Source organism: Pseudorca crassidens, chromosome 10 (genome assembly GCF_039906515.1).
Source record: "Pseudorca crassidens isolate mPseCra1 chromosome 10, mPseCra1.hap1, whole genome shotgun sequence".
NCBI classification, from domain to species: domain Eukaryota; kingdom Metazoa; phylum Chordata; class Mammalia; order Artiodactyla; family Delphinidae; genus Pseudorca; species Pseudorca crassidens.
The window spans coordinates 104339574-104359738 of NC_090305.1; the positions used below are offsets into that span (position 1 = coordinate 104339574).

The 20165-nt window shown below is 51.6% G+C and overlaps 2 protein-coding genes across 2 annotated transcripts in view; one reads left to right on the forward strand and one right to left on the reverse strand.

The window, feature by feature from the left end:
* Nucleotides 1–14012, forward strand: part of WNT7A (Wnt family member 7A) — a 65694-nt gene extending 51682 nt beyond the window's left edge. Inside the window, exon 4 of the mRNA XM_067755603.1 lies at nt 13199–14012. Within this exon, the coding sequence (XP_067611704.1) occupies nt 13199–13678 (480 nt within the window). The 3' untranslated portion in view covers nt 13679–14012. The remainder of the gene's footprint in view (nt 1–13198) is intronic.
* Nucleotides 14013–17323: 3311 nt separating this feature from the next.
* Nucleotides 17324–17945, reverse strand: LOC137232939 (guanine nucleotide exchange factor subunit RIC1-like; the record flags this gene model as incomplete). The annotated part of the gene is made up of 2 exons (XM_067755777.1): nt 17324–17511; nt 17600–17945. Coding segments are annotated over 2 exons (534 nt in total), but the record flags the coding sequence as incomplete, so codon positions are not given.
* Nucleotides 17946–20165: the final 2220 nt, after the last annotated feature.

Genomic DNA, 20165 nt, shown 5'->3' on the forward strand with positions numbered 1-20165 from the left:
ACCCGTGGGAACTGGGAGTGATGACTGGTGGGAATTGTGAGTGGTGACCCGTGGGAACTGGGGGTGATGACCTGTGGGAACTGGGGGTGATGACCGATGGGAACTGGGGGTGGTGACCCGTGGGATCTGGGGGTGATGACCAGGGAGATCTAGGTGTGATGACCGGTGGGAGCTGGGAGTGGTGACCCGTGGGAACTGGGAGTGATGACCCGTAGGATCTGGGGGTGATGACCTGTGGGACTGCTTTAGCATCTGCGGTTGGGGAAAGGCTCACCGAGGAGTCAGAGTTTGCAGAACTCGGAGGCCCAGCTGCGCTCGCTGTAAAACAAGGCACAAAGAGAAGGGCGTCAGGAGTGGGAGAGGTCGGGAGAGGTCCGTGCTGGAGGAGTCCTCCTGGGGCTAGGCGGGGCGCGGGCAGGGCACTCTGAGGAAGAGGTGGCATTTGCCGAGGCCCTAGAAAGGCTGGGATGGACTGGGCCATGCCGGGATGAATGGAGGTGCATTTCTGGAGGAGGGCAGGTAGGAGGACCGGTTGCCCTGAGGTGGAAATCCTCCTGGGCTGTTTTTTTCCTGGGGACTGCAGTTTGGCGGAGAGGTGAAGGGAGGCGGTGGAATTCAACACTGGCAAACAGCTTTTGGCTTTAATACTCAGATGCCTCTCAGAATGCTGTGGCAGGTGACAGAGGCTCCTGCTCCCAGGAGCACCATGTGGCGGGGACGTGTGGGAGCCAGAGGTCGCTGTCTGACCTCCCTCCCCTGAGAACCCCTCCTCCTCCAGTAAGTTCACCCCTAGATCATCTGGGCAGCCCCGAGAGTTTGGACAGCCCAGGAGGCCAACCTTGATGGTATCTGTTGGGTGTAATGAATCAGGAATCTTTCTGGAGCCAAGTTTCTCCGGAGGCCTCTCCCAGGCGTGGGAGCCCCGCCCTGGTAATTCTGGGCTCTGGGCAGCACCTGGTACATTGTTGGCACTTCCTGGGGGACCTGTCAGAAGGAGATTGATTTTCTTCCCTCCAGCGATGCAGAAAATCCTTCCTACTGCTCCAGACAGGTTTGGGGCTGGGCTGGGGGACAGAGAAGCAGGGTGAGAGCAGCCCTGCCCCACCTGGTTCAGGAATCCCCACTGCAGACCCCACACCCTCCCAGGACAGGTGCTCACCAGCACCCCCCCCCCCGCCCCCTGGTGGCCCCTCCAGTGCTGGTCAGCCTAGTGGGGACGGCTGGCATCTCACCGAGCTGGGATCTGTTGCCTTATGACTGCCCTCCAGCTGGGGTCCCAGTCCTGTCCTCGGAACAGACACAGTCCCTCCTATTCACCCTGCCCCAGGACAGGCCTGCAGGATGTATGGGGCGGTGATCAGGACCCCAGACACTGCCTTCGCTAGGCGGGACAGCTCCAGCTCCTTTAGCCTGGGCTCTCCCGTCCCTTCCCCTCCACGTGTGCTCTGGTTCTGTCCATCTGCTGGGGCGTAGCCCAGTTCTGGAAACGATAGAGCAAGACCATCTCCTCTGGTGTTGTGAGCGCTAGACCTCTGTTAATACGGCTTCAGATGGTTGGCTTTTTCGCAGCCTCTGAGTTCATAGTGCTCTGGTGGTCAGCTAAAGCTTTCCGTCTTTCTCAGTCTCTCCTATCTTGTGCTTCCGCAATCTTTTTTTTTTTTTAATACCAAAAATTATAGGTGTTCGTCCTACTTCTGGCTGTTTTCAACCACACGTTTCATTTAGTCTTTGGAAGTGACTGAATCCTGACTGGGATTATCCACTGTGGACACCCAAGCTGGCTGGGGCCAGATTTCAGTGGCACCAAAAGACCCTTCTGCTCCCCGAGAGGCCCCTTTTCCCGGCCACTCACTGTGCCCCCAATTTTCTCATCACACCCTCAACACAAGCCCTTCCCCAAGCCTCGACCCTCCTCCGGTCCCTCGTCTCAGTGCACGGCCTCCGTATCCATCAGAGGCCCATGAGTCACCCCTGGGCCCCGCAATCCTCCCCCACTGAGTATTGCCTTCTCTTCCCTCCACTGCACCCTCTTCATCGGAGCTGCCGTCATCTCTGGCCTGGGTGATGGGAACATTCCCTCTGGATCTCCATCCTGCCACTCTGACTCTCTGACCTAATTTCCACTCTCTTTGGCACGATCTTTCAGAGTATCAGTCAGACCTCATCACTCCCTGCACGAAAGCCCCTTGGCTCACAGGTACTCCAGGTGCATCCCTACCCTGAGCGTCCAGCCCTGCCGCCTCCCCGCTCCATCTCTTCTCACACGGCCCCAGCCGTGTCTGCTCCGTTCCTCTCGGGGTCGGGCTGCATCCCTCCCACCTCTGGGCCTTGGCGTGTGCTCTTCCCTGGTTTGAACTGCCATTGCCCCATCCCCCTAAGTCTGGCTGATTCTTTTTTTTTTTTTAATTTTTATTTTATACTGGAGTATAGTTGATTAATAATGTTGCATTAGTTTCAGCAAAGTGGTTCAGTTATACGTATACATGTACATGTATCCTTTTTCAAATTCTTTTCCCACATAGGTTATTACAGAATATTGAGCAGAGTTCCCTGTGCTATACAGTAGGTCCTTGTTGGTTATCGATTTTATTTTATTTTTTTAATGTCAGGTATTTATTTAGAAAGATTTTAGTTTCTTTTCCTTTACATTTTTACGTTTCTTCACTTTTCTCAGGTTCCATAGAAATTTTTTAAAAAATATTATTCCAAGTTTGAATTAAAAAAAAATTCTATTTTATATTGGAGTATAGTTGATTAACAATGTTGTGTTAGTTTCAGGTGTACAGCAGAGTGATTCAGTTATACATATGCATGTATCTGTTCTTTTTCAAATTCTTCTCCCATTTACGTTATTACAGAATATTGAGCAGAGTTCCCTGTGCTGTATAGTAGGTCCTTGTTGATTTTCTGTTTTAAATATAGCAGTGTGTACATGTCAGTCCCAAACTCCCAATCTATCCTTCCCCCCTGGTAACCATAAATTCATTCTCTAATCTGTGAATCTGTTTCTGTTTTGTAAGTTCATTTGTATCATCTTAGATTCCAGATATAAGTGATATCTTATGGTATTTGTCTTTGACTTATTTCACTTAGTATGATAATCTCCAGGTCCATCCATGTTGCTGCAAATGGCATTATTTCATTCATTTTTATGGCTAATATTCCATCGTATATACGTACCACGTCTTCTTTATCTATTCCTGTCGATGGACATTTAGGTTGCTTCCAGGTCTTGGCTATTGTAAATAGTGCTGCTGTGAACTTTGGGGTGCATGTATCCTTTTGAACCATGTTTTTCTACGGATATATGCCCAGGAGTGGAACTGCTGGATCGTGTGGTAGGTCTATTTTTAGTTTTTTAAGGAACCTCCGTACTGTTCTCCATAGTGGCTACGCCAGTTTACATTCCCACCAACAGTGTAAGAGGGTTCCCTTTTCTCCACACCCTCTCCAGCATTTGTTTGTAGACTTTTTAATGATGCCCATTCTGACTGGTGTGAGGTGATACCTCACTGGAGTTCTGATTTGCATTTCTCTAATAATTAGTGACACTGAGCATCTTTTCATGTGCCTCTTGGCCATCTGTATGTCTTCTTTGGTGAAATGTCTGTTTAGGTCTTCTGCCCATTTTTTGATTAGGTTGTTTGTTTTTTTGATATTGAGCCACATAAGCTGTTTGTAAATTTTGGAGATTAATCCATTGTCGGCCGCATCGTTTGCAAATATTTTCTTCCATTCTGTGGGTTGTCTTTTCGTTTTGTTTCTGGTTTCCTTTGCTGTGCAAGAGCTTTTGAGTTTCATTAGGTCCCATTTGTTTATTTTTGTTTTTATTTCCATTTCTCTAGGAGGTGGGTCAAAAAGGATCTTGCTGTGATTTATGTCCTAGAATGTTCTGCCTATGTTTTCCTCTAAGAGTTTTACAGTATCCAGTCTTACATTTACATCTTTAATCCATTGTGAGTTTGCTTCTGTGTATGGTGTTAGGGAGTGTTCTGATTTCATTCCTTTACATGGAGCTGTCCAGTTTTCCCAGCACCGTTTATTGAAGAGCCTGTCTTTTCTCCATTGTATGGTCTTGAGTTTAGCTCATTCTAATGTGTCCTTCCTGGTATCTGGCCCTTGCTGCAAACAGAGCAGCTCCTCCTGGGTCAAGTTTTCTTCGCTCTCTGTGTCACTCCTTCACAGCACTCACCAACGTGTAATTAGATTTGGGGGGAGTATTAATTCCATGGCTGCTTCTGGTGTGGGTCTGCAGGCTCAGAGAAGGCAGGGGCAGCATCTGTTTGTATCATGGTCCTCCCAGGGCCTCCACAGCAGGAGTGATGCCAGCAGCACACAGTAGGTGCTCAGTGCAAAATGAGTGAGCAAGTGAATGAATGCACATCAGAGCAGACACACAGTAGGTCCTTCTTTCCCCTCGCAGTTGGCCGGCACCTGTTCTACGCCAGGCTCTCTGCCCGGGGCTAGGAGGTGGAGGGGAATGTCCCCAGCCCCCCAGGAGTGTCACAGGTAGGGTTCTCCAGGAGGAGAGGCCGAGATGAAGTTCGGTCTAAGCTGTTTATTAGGGGTCAGTGAAGAGGGTGGGAGGAGCAGGACAGGGCAGAAGTGCAGTTGTGATGCTGGCCTGCAAAGCCACGGTGGGTGCTCTGGAGCTGCGGTGGGAGTGTCCGGACCTTGGGACCCCTGCCTCTCTCTGTCCCCAGAGAGGGCTGAAGGGATCTGGAGCTGGGACAGACCCTGCAGGATCTGACAGCTGGAGCCTTCCCTGTCCCATGGTGTGCTGGTGCCAGGGCTTATCACTCGTAAGATGCAGTATTAAATAAATATTAGAGATTTGCAAGCTGATTGGGAAACCTCCGGTAGCTTAAAATTGGCCATGGTGGGAGGATTTATCCCACAGGAATTGGCAAACACTACAAAACAGGGCTTTTGTTTTTTTTTTTTGAGAGTCTGTTCACCAGCACATCTCTACATGTAGCTGTGAAGCAAGACCTCCCTTGAAGGGGGTTTGGGTGGTATATCTCCATGTCCACCACAGAGGGCTCCTGGCCTGATGGGGGAAGCTAACAGGTAGACAGTCACCACAGGGACAAAGTGAAAATTACCCAACAGCCCAGGACAGTTATGGAAACCATGAGGGAGTGAACGACTGCCCTGGCAATCAGGGAAGGCTTTGTGGAGGAGGTGACTTTTTTTCTGACAGTGTAGAATATTCAAATGGTACAAAGAACAGTCCTATGAAAAGTAAGGCCCCTGATACCTGGTATCCTCCCCGGAGGCAGCTACTCCTACCAGTGTCTCACGTATTCCTCCAGGGATGTTATTCTGTGTTCTTAGGAACACGCACGCACAGGTCTTTTCTGTCTCGTACAAACAGCTCCTGCTCTGCATACTTTCCTGCACCTCTGTTCTCTCCACTGTGTACCTCACTAGAAAGTGCAGGGCTGCCTCATTCTCTCCGGCAGCTGCAGGACATTCCAGTCTATCGGTGCACCATGATTTGTAGAACCAGTCCCCATTGGTGATCTTTAGATCCTTTCGGCCTTCTGATATTTCAGATAATGCCTCTCTGAGGCTGTCATTTTACACATGCATGAGCCTCCCCGGAGGGTACATATTCTGTGGCGGAATTGTTGGTTTGAGCCTCTATAATGGCAGTAAAGATTGGCCTTCCAGATAAGGGCCGGCAGGTGCAGAGCCCAGAGGTGGACGAAGGGGAAAGAGGACAGGCTGGGAGTCCCGGGGTGGGCTCGTGCTTGGCTCTGCCACGAGGAATGGTGTGCAGCGCCGGGGTCAGGGCCCATGCAACAGGCACATTCAGACTAGGAAATTCGGGAGAGTTTTAAACAGAGACTGCAGGCCAACAACTGATGAATGGGTGGATAGAGTGCGGCATACCCCTACAATGGAATATTATTCAGCCATAAAAAGGAAGGAAGTGCTGACACCTGCTACACCATGGATGAACTTTGAAAGCATTATGCTGAGTGAAGGAAACTGGACACACAACAGGCCACATATTGTATGAGTCCATTTATATGTCCGGAACAGGCAAAGCTATAAAGACAGAAAGTAGATTAGTGGTTGCCAGGGACTGAGATGAAGGGAGAAACAGGAGCGACTACGCATGGCCATGGGGTTTCTTCTGGGGTGATGAAAATGTTCTGAACTTAGTGGTGATGGTTGCACAGCTCTGCATATACTGAAAACCACTGAATCGTGTACTTTAATACAGTGAATCGTATGGTATGTGAATTATATTGCAACAGAGCTGTTTTGTAAAGAAGAGGTTGCTAATAAAACAAAGGACAAAGTTAAAGGAACCAAGGGGGATGGTGCAGCACCCTGGGCCTGGCGCCAGGGGTCCCATTACTCCTTAGGGTGGTCGGGCTGCTAGAACCCAGGGGGACTCACAGAGAGGATGTGGGAGCCATGACCTCTGCTAGAGGAACACAGCCACCCTGTGGGCCAGCAGGGGGGAGCGGGAGGACTACTAACCAGGACTTTGCTCTGCCCTCAGGGCTCCCTCCAGTGCCTTCCACTGGCCAGACCCACCTGGAAGGGGCGCGGCTGCATTCGGCCGGTGTGCCCTGGGCCAGGCCACTCACCGATAGCCATCAGGGAACTAGATCAAGCTCAGGGGTGCCACCCTCTGGTCCAGCCTCCTGGGGAAGGGTGGGGAGTGCTCTGGAGAGACGTATGGAGGAGATCCAGCCTGCTCTGTGGTCTTAAGTCCCTTCCTTTCTCTGAGACTCAGTTTCCTCACCTGTGAAATGGGATGGATATGCCCATCTCTCAGCAGGTGTCAGACTACCAGATGCCATCAGAGCTCTGAAAACGCTTGGTCTGGGTTAAAAAGCAGTGTGGATATGAGGTCAGGATTCTCAGAGAGAGTCAGAAGCAGCCTCGTAAATCATTTACTTCAAACCCTTGAGTTCAAAATGGGGAAACCCAGGCCCAGTGAGGACATCCAGCCGGTCAGCTGCAGAAACAACCAAATCTTGACTCCAGAAAAACTCCCTCCTCCTCTCCTGGGATTTTTTTTTAAATAGACTATTTTTTCAGAAAAGTTTTAGGTTCACAGCAAAACTGAGGAGAAGGTACAGAGCTTTCCCATATTACCCTCCACCCCCAAACACACACACACACAGTCCCCCAGCACCAGCGTGAGTGCTGGGTTTGTTACAGACAACGTGAGGCCTTTCTAAAATCGTAAATCCTGCTCCGGGCAGCACTGGCTGCCCTGTCCACACGCAGTAAAACCCCGTCTCCCGGCCCAAGGAGACAGGACGACTAAATGCCGTGCGGTGGCCGGGATGGGATCCTGGAACAGAAAGGGACGCACCTTATCAACCAAGGGAATCTGAATGAAGTATGGACTTCAGTTCATAATAGCAAATTAATATTAGCTAATTAATTAATTTACCACACTAATAAGTTTACGTTTACCACACTAATGTCAGATGTTAGTCATAGGCAAAACCGGATACAGGATGTATGGGAATCCTCTGTACTATTTTCACAATTTTTCCGTAAATATAAAACTTAAAAGTTCAACAAAAAAACACTGAATAATAAAAAAAAGTCGCACCTGCTTAACATGGTTGGTAGAGCCTCTGGGATGGGCCCCCCTACCTGTGCCACCTGGGCACCTGCACTGTAGCCCGGTCACCGCAAGGCCTTTGCCCTCCTGTGCAGAAGCCTCGGGCCCTTTGCCCTGCCTCAGTCCATCTTTCAAGTGGAGATGAAACGAGGGGACAGGTCTGTGCTGCCCTCTGCTCGGGTGTCCCCCTACCATCAGTGTCACGTAGCCGCCCCTGCCTCCTCCCGCGCTCTCCAGCCCCGATCCTCTCCCACCTTCTCCGTCTCACTTATTCTATTATCTGAAGTGGGTGCCTGCTCCCCTCTCCCCACAGCATGTCTTCTTTACAAGGGCGGCAGCTTCGTGGCCTTAACTTTACTGAGACCCCAGTCCTTGCACGGTGCCGGCACACAGCAGGTGCTCGGCGTGTCCCAAGCTCTTCAAGTGTAAGGGGGGTGCCCCGGAAGTCCCCCTGGGCAGCTTGGAAGCTGGGAGCCAGCTGGCCTCACGGTGGGAGCACAGCGTGGCTCTGTTCCACCCACTTCCTCTGCTGTTGTCCCCTGCTTTGGGCAAAGGGCTCGGTGCCCATCTGGGTGACCAGCCCTGGCCAGGGCGGCTGTGATTATGCCCAGCTTAATGCGGACATAATGTGATCACTGAGGCTCTCAAGATGCAGAGTTTGCGGCATGAAGGGGCTGCGTGTCATCTGATTAGGGGCCCACACAAATGCCGCCACGGCCTCAGGTCATGGTGGCCACAGAAGAAGAGGAAGGCAGCTGCCTGCCCAGCCTGGGCGCCTGGCCCTGGCCCTGGGGCTCGTTGCTCAGGGGCCACCACCGAGGACACATTCAGTGTCACAGACGCACAAATACAACCCAATGCTTCTTCACGACGTCCTACCAGGGACTTTTTCTTAAAAAGCCAACTTAATTAGTCTAATTCATATACTGTACCATGCCCTCACTCAAAGCGTACAGGTCAACACTAATATATTCACAGATATGCGCAACGATCACCACAATCAATTTACCTCAAAAAGAGACCTACACCCTCTTCAGCCGTCTCTTCCCATTTCCCCAACCTCCTCCCAGCCCACTAGTCTACCGTCTGTCTCCACAGAGTTGCCTCTTCTGGGCATTGCCTATAAACGCAGCTATACAGTATGTGGTCTTGTGTGTCTGGCTTCTTTCACTGAGCATGATGTTTTCAAGGTCCATCCATGGTGTAGCAGGTGTCGGCACTTCACCCCTTTTTAGGGCTGAATAATATTCTGCTGAACGGATGGACTTCGTTTATCTATTCATCAGTTGGGTTCATTTATCTGTTCATCAGTGGTCATATGGGTTGTTTCCACTTTGGGGCTATTTTAAAGAATGCTGCTATAAACTTGGTTTTATCAGTTTTTTATGTGGATGTGTGTTTTCATTTCCCCTGGGTATATGCCCAGGAGTGGAACTGCTGGGTGTCTTAGTGTGCCTGAGTGGCTACAACAAAATGCCCCAGACTGGGCGGCAGAGAAACAACAGAAATTGATCTCTCCCAGTCCTGGAGGCTGGGAGCCCGAGATGAGGGTTGAGTCCTGATGAGGACCCACTTCCTGGCTCATAACTGGGGCCTTCTCACTGGGTCCTCACGAGTTGGAAGGGGCTGGGGTCTCTCTGGAGCCTCTTTTATGAGGTACTAATCCCATTCACGAGGGCTTCACCCTCATGATTTAAGAACCTCCCTAAGGCCCCACCAAATACCATCACTTTGGGGGTTAGGATTTCAACGTATGAGTTGAGGGGTGGGGAGGGCGAGACCCAGACATTGCGACCATAACCCTGGGTCACTTGGTAACTGTATGTTCAACACTTTGAGGAACTGCCGGGCCATTGCCACAGGGGCTGCGCCATTCCACATTCCCACCAGTGGCGCCTGAGGGTTCGTTCCCTTTTCTCCGCATCCTCGCCAGCAACTGTTCTACCTGTGTTTCCCCTTGTAGCCATCCCAGTGGGTGCGAACTGGTGTCTCACTGTGCTGCTGACGTGCATTTCCCTGGAGCGAATGATGCTGAGCGTATTTTCTTGTGCTTGTGGGCTGCTGTGCCCACTGCATTTTTATAAATTGCACGTACAGCTTACACGCAGAAAAGCGCTCAGATCATCCACGTGGATTTAAAAGAATAATTTTAAAGCACTCATATCAAGGAACAGAATATTGCCAGGACCCCAGGCGCCCCCTGGGTGATCCTCACCCGCCACAGCCCCTCACCTCCTACCCGACGGACAACCACTGCCTTGATATTTATGACCCTCATTTCTTTCCTCTCCATTGCACTCACCGCCTCTGTATGTGCCCCTAAACAACACAGTCCAGTTATGCCGCCTTTGAACTTGATACACATGAAATCATTCTGTGGAAATCATCCACGATTGCCTCTTTCCCTCCCCACTGTACTTCTGAGGTTGACCTCTGCTGCCGTAGCTGGTCATGGTCGCTGCCCTCAAGTGTCCCGCTGAGCCCACACGCCTCCGCTTATCCATTTAACCGTGGATGGACATCAGGTCCCGCCCAGTTTGGAGCCACAATGAACGCCGATGCTCTGAACATTCTTGAACCTGTTTCCTGTGCGCACAAGCATATGATTCTCTAGGGCACACATCCTGGAAGGGACACTTCTGAGTCACAGCTCTGTGCATCTCAGCTTTCCAGGTGCTCTGTGGCCTCACCCACACTCAGTGTCAGAATCTGTTCCCAATGCCCCCTGCCCCCAGGCATCCGTGTTGGAGTCTCTGACACACTAAGATCCACCAGCCAGGCCGTGCGACCTCAGACACGCCTGCCCAACTCTGCCCCCGGCACACATCACACCTCTGCCCCTCGCTCTTCCCCACGCTTTTTAGACCATCACGGAATGGTCACATTTGGGAACTATCTCCTCACTGATGACCAAAAGGGACATCTGTGTGATCTGGGGGGCTGCTCACCCACCACCAGCTGCACGTGTGTGGAGGCTGCAGGACAGTATGTGCTCTGTCGCTCTAGGTGTCCTGGAACCAGGCATTCCGCTGACCGCAGTCCATCCCTGTCCCCAAACACTCGGGATGCTCCGGCCTCGCTGGCTTGTTTAAGTGCAGACACCGTGGTCTCCCCTTCTGTTGAGTATACTGACCAGCACGGGTCACCTCCTCCTGGAAGCTGAGCATCCAGGGTTGGGAGGACCCTGGACATGGGCCCATCCTTGGAGACGGGAATCTTATCTTGTCACCTCTGTGTCCCCAGCACCAGCACAGGCCCAGACCCAGAGGCAGAACTAATGGCTATTTTGGGATATCTGATTTCGTTCCAGCCCTCTAACTTTTGTCAGAAAAGATGGAATTGCCTTCACTCCACGTTCACTGAAGGCAACTGAGGCCCGCAGAAGGGGATGTGACAATCCCAAGGTCACAGAGCAAGTGTGCAGCCACCAAGCACTCGATTCGCACCCCTTGGCAGTAAGACCCTCGTGTCCGAACACCTCACAGACCCGCTCCAGGAGTCAGCCGAGCCTCGGTTTTTGCCTTGTTCAACGGAGTCACGCTAACTCCATGGAGTTAAATGAGACGCCACGTAGAAAAGCACGGACCCAGTGTGTGGTGTGCACAGGTGACAAATAGATGTCTAGTCACTTACTCATTCATTCACTTATTCTTTCACTATGTAACAGGCAAAGGCAATTTGGCAGTCTGGATGAAGAAGCAGGAAAGTGACCCAGAAACCACGTTCACTAATACATCCCCATCCCACTGCCTGGCACACAACAGCAAGTGTCCATTAGGATGAAATCAGGCTGAAGATGAGGAGGAAGTAGGAGAAGCTTTAGTTCCAAAAACACCTCCTTACACATTACATATAGTTTGTAAAAAAACAGAAAGAAAGGAGGGAAGAGAAAAATTGGAAAACAAACAAACAAACCCTGAAAGCAATATAAATATCTTATACGATGGGGGGTTTGGTAAATGGTGTCTTCTTTTATTGCTGGGATATTCCAAAGCAGGGGTCAGCAAAATCCAGCACGTGGACCATCTCTGGCCCACTGCCTATACATGTAAATAAAGATTAAGTGAAAACCAGTCGTTAGCTTTGCCTGCCCTTGAACTTCCTATCAGCGGAATCACACAGTATATTCTCTTTTGCATCCAACTTCTTTCATGCAACATTACATCTTAGAGACCTGAGCTTCTTGTGTGTTAGAAGTTCATCCTCATTTCTGTCCAGCATCTCATTGTACGATTATAATGAAGTACTATCATCCTCCCCGTTCTGCACGTGGGGAAACTGCAGCTGCGCTGAAGCAAGTTGCCTGAGGGCACACAGCAGGTTCATGTTAGATCTGGGATTTAAACCCAGGGTCCAAATCTCTGCTTTTCACTCCCTGTACAATGCTGCCCCTCATGCTGTGATGATGCCCGAGAGGTGCTGGGAACTCAGAAGAAGGAAAACATCATCCGGGCTGGGAGTCAGGGAAGGTGAAATCAGAGTCAGGGTTACCAGACTCAGATGTCCATAGCAGTGTGGACATCTCTCTACACTGGGTCCAACTACATCCAGTGCCTCTCAATCTGGAAAGCTCTCCTCCAGAAGGGTATGGTGTCCTAATGTGTGTCCATTTGCATTTCCCTGTGTGGTGTGTGTATGTGTGTGTGTGTGTGTGTGTGTGTGTGAGAGAGAGAGAGAGAGAGAGAGAGAGAGAGGGAGAGAGAGAGAGAGGGAGAGAGAGAGAGAGAGAGAGAGAGAGAGAGAGAGGGAGAGAGGGAGAGAGGGAGAGAGGGGGAGAGAGAGAGAGAGAGAGAGAGAGAGAGAGAGAGACTTTAAGGATGCTCGGGGTTGCCATGTGACGGCACCCTCGAGCACCTCCCGGGTGCTGATGTGTGTACGTCTTGTGTGCTCCTGCATGTACACAGCTATCTGTGTATCTCTCTCCATGTGCCTGGGAGATTCAGGTTGCTGCCACAAGTGATCAAAGCAGATGACCTCTGAAAAAGCATAGCCTGTGGTCAGGGAAGCAACAGGGAGTGGTAAGGACTGTGGCGAGTTGAGGGATGCCGACCCGTGAGGGAGGCAGGTGCTGATAGAACTCCAGGTATCATGCCATGCGATGATGCTGGCTGAGGGGAGCCAGATGCAGCAGGACTGCCGTGCTGGCCTCTGTGGCCAGCAGGTCAGTGCCCAGCTGCACTGGTTATGAAATAATTTGAGTATCACTCCAGAGTTGCCAGATGCCCTTTCTGTTTGCCAACAAACCTGGCAGTCTGTCTTTGAAAGTCTCCTGGTTTTTAAATGTTGGTTCAAGAATGATTTTAAGCCTGTGCAGCCCCGAGAGAACCTATGTGTGGTCTGGACTGGCCTGAACTTATGTAAGCGCCGGCATGAGGACCACTCAGGGTGGGCTGGCTGGGAGGGGAGGCGAGTCCTGGGGAAGGCACAGCACAAAGGCTGCAGGTGAGAGTGGTTCGAATCCAGGTCTCAGTTTCCTGCGCCAGAAAGAAAAACACACGCCAAGCCCAGCCAGGCGGGGCAGGGGGCGGGCGGGCCAGGGGCCCCACTCGGCCAGCCACGCAGTGACGCGCTGTGCTCTCCCTGCTACCCCCGCAGATCCTGGAGGAGAACATGAAGCTGGAGTGTAAGTGCCACGGCGTGTCGGGCTCATGCACCACCAAGACCTGCTGGACCACGCTGCCGCAGTTCCGCGAGCTGGGCTACGTGCTCAAGGACAAGTACAACGAGGCTGTTCACGTGGAGCCCGTGCGCGCCAGCCGCAACAAGCGGCCCACCTTCCTGAAGATCAAGAAGCCACTCTCCTACCGCAAGCCCATGGACACCGACCTGGTGTACATTGAGAAGTCGCCCAACTACTGCGAGGAGGACCCGGTGACGGGCAGCGTGGGCACGCAGGGCCGTGCCTGCAACAAGACGGCCCCCCAGGCCAGCGGCTGTGACCTCATGTGCTGCGGCCGCGGCTACAACACCCACCAGTACGCCCGCGTGTGGCAGTGCAACTGCAAGTTCCACTGGTGCTGCTACGTCAAGTGCAACACGTGCAGCGAGCGCACCGAGGTCTACACGTGCAAGTGAGCGGCGGGGCGGCGGCCCCACTGGCCGCATGTGGGGCGGCGAGGACCGGACGCTCTCCACGCCGCGGGCGCGGCCCAGACCTCTGCAGCCGCGCTGAGCTTGTCTTGTCTGCTGTGGGGTCCCCTGCGGGGGACCCCTCCAGGGCCCCGAGTTGTCCACGCCACACCCAGCGCCGCTCCCTCGGCCCCAGACGCTGCCTGGGGCCTCCTTGGCCGGAGCAGAGCCTTCGCACCAGAAACTCTGGACTCCGGGGCCTCAAGAGAGCAATATTTAACAATTTATTCTGATAAAAAATAATATTAATTTATTTAATTAAAAAGAACCCTTCCACCTCGTCGGGATCCGTTTTCTGCAATCAAAGTGGACCGCTTGCTTTCCTGTGGGATAATTCTGTCGCTAGGACAAGGAGCTGAGTAGAACTGTACATAATGATTCTTTCTGCAGATACTTCTACTAGTTGATTTCGCAACTACCCCCTTGCCGCACTAGATGTTTAAGTGCAAGGGCAGACATCCTGTATACCTATGTAGACATATACACACACACTTATATTTTTTTGCTGTTTGCTGCTAATTCTCCAGAGATTTAAGCTGGTCCAGAAATAGAGACGTTTTCCAGGATACGTTTCCCATCCTGTAGTCCTCCCCAGCTCAAACGTCACCATTAGAAAAGTCCAGTTTGGAATATGTAGAGAGGAAAGGTAATACTAAAACTCCCAGCAGTTTCCATCTTTTGGAAAGTGAGCCACTGGATAAGAGAGAATATTTTGTAAGAGACTATTTTTATATGAATATTTTATTTATATTGAGTCTGCCTGTATCATTCCATGGCTTGTACTTCTTCTTAATTCCAGTACTCCCTTTGGGGTGAGGAGGGGCGAGGTCTGGGTATGGGGTCAGCCCCACGGGGACCCTCACATGGCTGGGTTCTCAAGTTCTGTGGGCAGAAGTGGCCCCAGATGCCTGGGCTGCAGTGTCATCGGTATCCCTAGGAAGGAAGCAGGTCTCTGGCCACAGCCTGCTGAGCTCAGGCCTTTTGAGCAGGGTCCCTGAGCAGTGACCTCGAGTTGAGCCATGTAGTGGGCAGGCTCCTGCCCTCGGCATCACATGACCATCACAGGGACAGGTCATCGTCACTCAGCAGAAGCCAGCTAAGGGAGCCCGCTCCTCACCAGGATGCCCTGCCGTTGCCGTGTATCCTCAGTTATGGGGCAGCAGAGCTGGGGTGAGGGGTCCCACGAGCAGCAGTGAGTTAGTGGATGGCTGGTTGGTGTCACAGACCCAGGGCAGTTATCCCTGGGTCTACACTGGGTCCAACTACATCGAGTGCCTCTCAATCTGGAAAGCTCTCCTCCAGAAGTGTGTGGTGTCCTAATGTGTGTCCATTTGCATTTCCCTGTGAGTGTGTGTGTGTGTGTGTGTGTGTGAGAGAGAGAGAGAGACTTTAAGGATGCTCGGGGTTGCCATGTGACGGCACCCTCGAGCACCTCCCGGGTGCTGATGTGTGTACGTCTTGTGTGCTTCTGCATGTACACAGCTATCTGTGTATCTCTCTCCATGTGCCTGGGAGATTCAGGTTGCTGTGTGCCCGTGCATCTGCTGGTCCCGGGTTGTCTCTGCTTGCGGTTGACAGCTCGTGGTGTGAAGCAGACAGCGAGGACCTTTGGTGATTGTGTTGAGCCACCAAGAGATGGCACCTCTGAACTACGTGCCCATAGACACTGATGAAACTCAGATACCTCTGAGACCACAGCCCCATGGCCCCACACACTGGGAGCCCCTCAGTGTCTAAGCTGTGTTGGACTCCCCAACGTTAGCACTGGGCCTGGATCACAGCATGGACAAATAAAATGGCTGGACAGTTGGTTGACTTCTTCCCTTGGACCATTTTTTTCTTCTTTACATGGGTGTCAGGATGTGTAGGCATGTAAAGGGATGAGTGGATGGATGAATGAGTGAGTGGATGGATGGATGGATAATGATGGGTGGGTCGGTGGATGGATGGATGGATGAGTGGACGGATGAGTGGATGGATGAGTGGATGGATAATGGATGGGTGGGTAGGTGTGTGGGTCAGTGGATGGATGGATGGATAATGAATGGGTGGGTAAGTGGATGGGTAGATGGATGGATGAGTGAGTAGATGGTGGATGGATAATGGATGGGTAGGTAGGTGTGTGGGTCAGTGGATGGATGGGTGGATGGATGAATGGGTGGGTGGATGGATGGATGGATAATGAATGGGTGCGCAAGTGGATGGGTTGATGGATGAATGGGTAGGTGGATGGATGAGTTAGTGGATGGGTGGTTGGACAGATGGAGGGATAATGCATGAGGGGGTAAATGCGTGGGTCAGTGGATGGTAGACGGATGGATGGATACATGGATGAGAGTGTGGATGGATAAGTGGATAGATAGATGGTTGGATAATGGATGGATGGGTAAGTGGGTGGGTTGGTAGATGGGTAGATGGATGTGTGGATGGATGAATAGGTAGGTGGATGGATGGATGAGTTGATGGGTGGATGGATAATTTGATGGGTAAAGGATGGGTGGGTAGGTGGGTGGGTTGGTGGTTGGGTAGATGGATGGATGGATGAATGGGTGGGTGAATGGATGGATAAATAATGAATGGGTGGGTAAGTGGATGGGTTGCTGGATGGGTAGATGGATGGGTGGATGGATAATGGATGGGTGGGTAGGTGGGTGGGTTGGTGGATGGGTAGATGGATGGATGGATGAATGGGTGGGTAGATGGATGGATAGATGGATAGATGGATGGATGGATGGATGGATGAGTGAGTGGATGGGTGGATAGATAAGTGGATGGGTGGATAGATAAGTGGATGGATAGATGGATGGATAGTGGGTAAGTGGGTGGGTCAGTGGATGGTGGATGCATGGATGGGTGGGTGGGTAGATGGATGGATGGATGAGTGAGTGGATGGTGGATGGACAGTGGATGGGTAGGTAGGTGTGTGGGTCAGTGGATGGATGAATGGATGGATAATGAATGGGTGGGAAAGTGGATGGGTTGATGGATGAATGGATAGGTAGATGGATGGATGAGTTAGTGGATGGATGGTTGGATAGATGGAGGGATAATGCATGAGTGGGTAAGTGGGTGGGTCAGTGGATGGTAGATAGATGGATGGATGGATGGATCGGTGGGTAGATGGATGCATGAGTGAATGAATGGGTGGATGGATAAGTGGATGGATAATGGTTGGGTGGGTAGGTGGGTGGGTCAGTAGATGGGTAGGTGTATGGGTGAGTGAGTGGATGGGTGGGTGGATGGATGGATGGATACATGGACGAGAGCATGGATGGATAAGTGGATAGATAGATGGTTGGATAATGGATGGATGGGTAAGTGGGTGGGTTGGTAGATGGGTAGATGGATGTGTGGATGGATGAAAGGGTAGGTGGATGGATGGATGAGTTGATGGGTGGATGGATAATTTGATGGATAAAGGATGGGTGGGTAGGTGGGTGGGTCAGTGGATGAGTGGATGGATGGATAATAGGTAGGTGGGTCGGTAGTTGGGTAGATGGATGGATGGAAGAATGGGTGGATGGATGGATAATGAATGGGTGGGTAAGTGGATGCGTCAGTGGATGGGTGGATGGATGGATAATGGGTGGGTCAGTGGATGGGTAGATGGATGGATGAATGGGTGGGTAGATGGATGGATGGATGAATGAGTGGGTAGATGGATGGATAATGGATGGGTGGGTGGGTCAGTGGATGGGTAGATGGATGGATGAATGGGTGGGTAGATGGATGGATGGATGGATAATGGATGGGTGGGTAAGTGGGTGGGTCAGTGGATGGGTAGATGGATGGATGGATGGATGGATGGATGGATGGATAAGTGAGTGGATGGGTGGATAGCTAAGTGGATGGATAGATGGAGGGATCATGGATGGGTGGGTAAGTGGGTGGGTAGGTGGGTGGGTAGATGGGTAGATGGATGGATGGATGGATGGATGGATGGATGGATGAATAATGGATGGATGGGTAAGTGGGTGGGTTGGTGGATGGGTAGATGGATGGATGGATGAATGGGGTGGGCGGATGGATGGATGGATAATGGATGGGTGGGTAAGTGGGTGGGTTGGTGGATGGGTAGATGGATGGATGGATGAATGGGTAGGTGGATGGATGGGTGAGTGGATGGATAATGGATGGGTGGGTAAGTGGGTGGGTTGGTGGATGGGTAGATGAATGGATGGATGAATGGGTGGGTGGGTGGGTGGATGGGTGGATGGAGGGATGGAGGGATGGAGGGATGGAGGGATGGATGGATAATGGATGGGTGGGTAAGTGGGTGGGTTGGTGGATGGGTAGATGGATGGATGGATGAATGTGTGGGTGGGTGGATGGATGGATGGATGGGTGGGTGGATGGATAGATGGATAGATAAGTGGATGGATGGATAATGGATGGGTGGGTAGGTGGGTGGGTTGGTGGATAAGTGGATGGATGGGTGGATGGATGAATGGGTAGGTGGATGGATGGATGAGTTGATGGGTGGATGGACAAGTTGATGGATAGATGGATGGATAAAGGATGAGTGTGTAGGTGGGTGGGTCAGTGGATGGGTAGATGGATGGGTGGACTGATAAGGGAGGAGAAAACATATAGAAGTTTCTTGAAGCCCCCCACCCCATGTCTCAGTTTATCTCTGCCTTGGAAAACCTACAGTGTCTACCATGAGCAGAGACTTCCCAATCCTGTGGTCCCTCTGCTCCTGGTCTCGTGGCCCCTGAGAATGGGGGAGTTTCTGACCAGACTCCCCAGATGACCATTTAATGCTAATCACATAACATGATATCAGAAATCACCCCATGATTCCCCTTCAATCCAGGTGAGGAGCGGGCGTGGCATGAGGGCAACCAGGCCTTTGAGAAGAATGACCAGGTCGGCTGCCAGGCTTCCCGTGGCCCCTTAGAGTACTGTTAGTTCCCAAGCCTGGGGCCTGCCTTTTCTCTCGAGGTGCCCAGCTCAGCTGTGCTCTGAGACTCAGCTTCTCCATCTGTAAAGGGGGAGAATAATCCCTCCCTCACAGGGCTGTTGTGAACGTCCTCCCTCCCGGTAATGACTGCACGGCCCTCTGAGTGGCAGAGCAATGGATCAATGCTAAATATTAGTATTATTAATTATCACTACTACTATTACTATATTCTTCCCATAATGATGAGATTCTTCAAACATGGCTTATGGTAATAAATATTTGGCTCTGTGGTGGGCAAAGGTGTTTTCCCCCTCTTTGGTTTATTCCTAAAGTGGCTTTTCCAGAAAACTGACTTTAAAAAGGCCAAAATCATAAGAGGCTGAATCAAAAATTAGAAAGCCCCAGGACTGTGTGCTGAACACTCAGATGCCGGGGCCCAGGTGTAACAAAACTGTGGGAAGTGAGCCGCTCAGCACAGGCCCGTTGCGGCCACATAGGAACGTGGGCCACCCGGTGGCCAGATCTTCTGGTTGTTCAAGAAGGGCTGAACATTTAGGTTTTTAAAGTAAAATCTACTTTTTCTGTATGTTGACAAACACCATGAGGATGGCGCAAAACATGACTGCAAGCTGAACTTGGCATTTGTGTCGGCGGCGTGCAGCCTCGGACTCGGACCAGATCTCTTGTTTCAGAGACAGAGAAACTGAGGCCCAGAGAGAGGCAGGATTCTACCCCAGACCACACAGCAAGCACAGTAGAGGGATGACCAAGGCTAATGTGTTGTTCAGACATACATGTGTGAGTACGCGTGCGTGTGCACACTCTCACGTGCCCCCTGGACTAAAGTTTAAAATCAGCTCAAGGCTCCCCAGGGAGGGAGCTGAGCCTTCCCACGGCCCCGCAGGGATGGGCTGTGCCCTGCACCACTCTGCAGGGGGTGCCCCGGCAGAAGGCCTGGGACCACCCCCCAATCTTCCCACGCTCCCTGCCCCATGCCCCTCCACTCAAGGGACTCCCTCAGCAAGACCCGGGTCAGAAGAGTCCTGGGACAAAGTTTTCTCCACCTGAGGCACAGCCGTCCCCTGCCAGCTTCAAGCCAGTCCGTGACATGTTTCCTGAGCCCCTAGGAGGCTGATCACTCCCACACACAGGTGAGAATCTGTATTTCAGACTTGGTGGCTATAGGCTGATCTAGAACAACTTTAGCTAGGATGGCTGGGTCTTTTCCCACATGATCTCATCCTCCAGCAGGCCTCATTCACACCAGAGAAGAAGGATTTCAGAAATAGGAGCAGAAGGGGCCAGGCTCCTTGAGGCCAGGCCCAGCACCGGCACTACGTTAGTTCCGCTACATGCTAAGCGCCAAAGCAAGCCACAGGGCCAGCCCAGGTTCCAGGAATTGGGAAGGAGACGCTGTCTCTTAATGGGAGCTGCTGCCCAGCCACACAACAATGGGTGTGGCACCAGGAGACTTGAGACAGGACCCCTGTGAAGACACTGGCACATGCTGTCCTGAGCAGAAGACAGTGT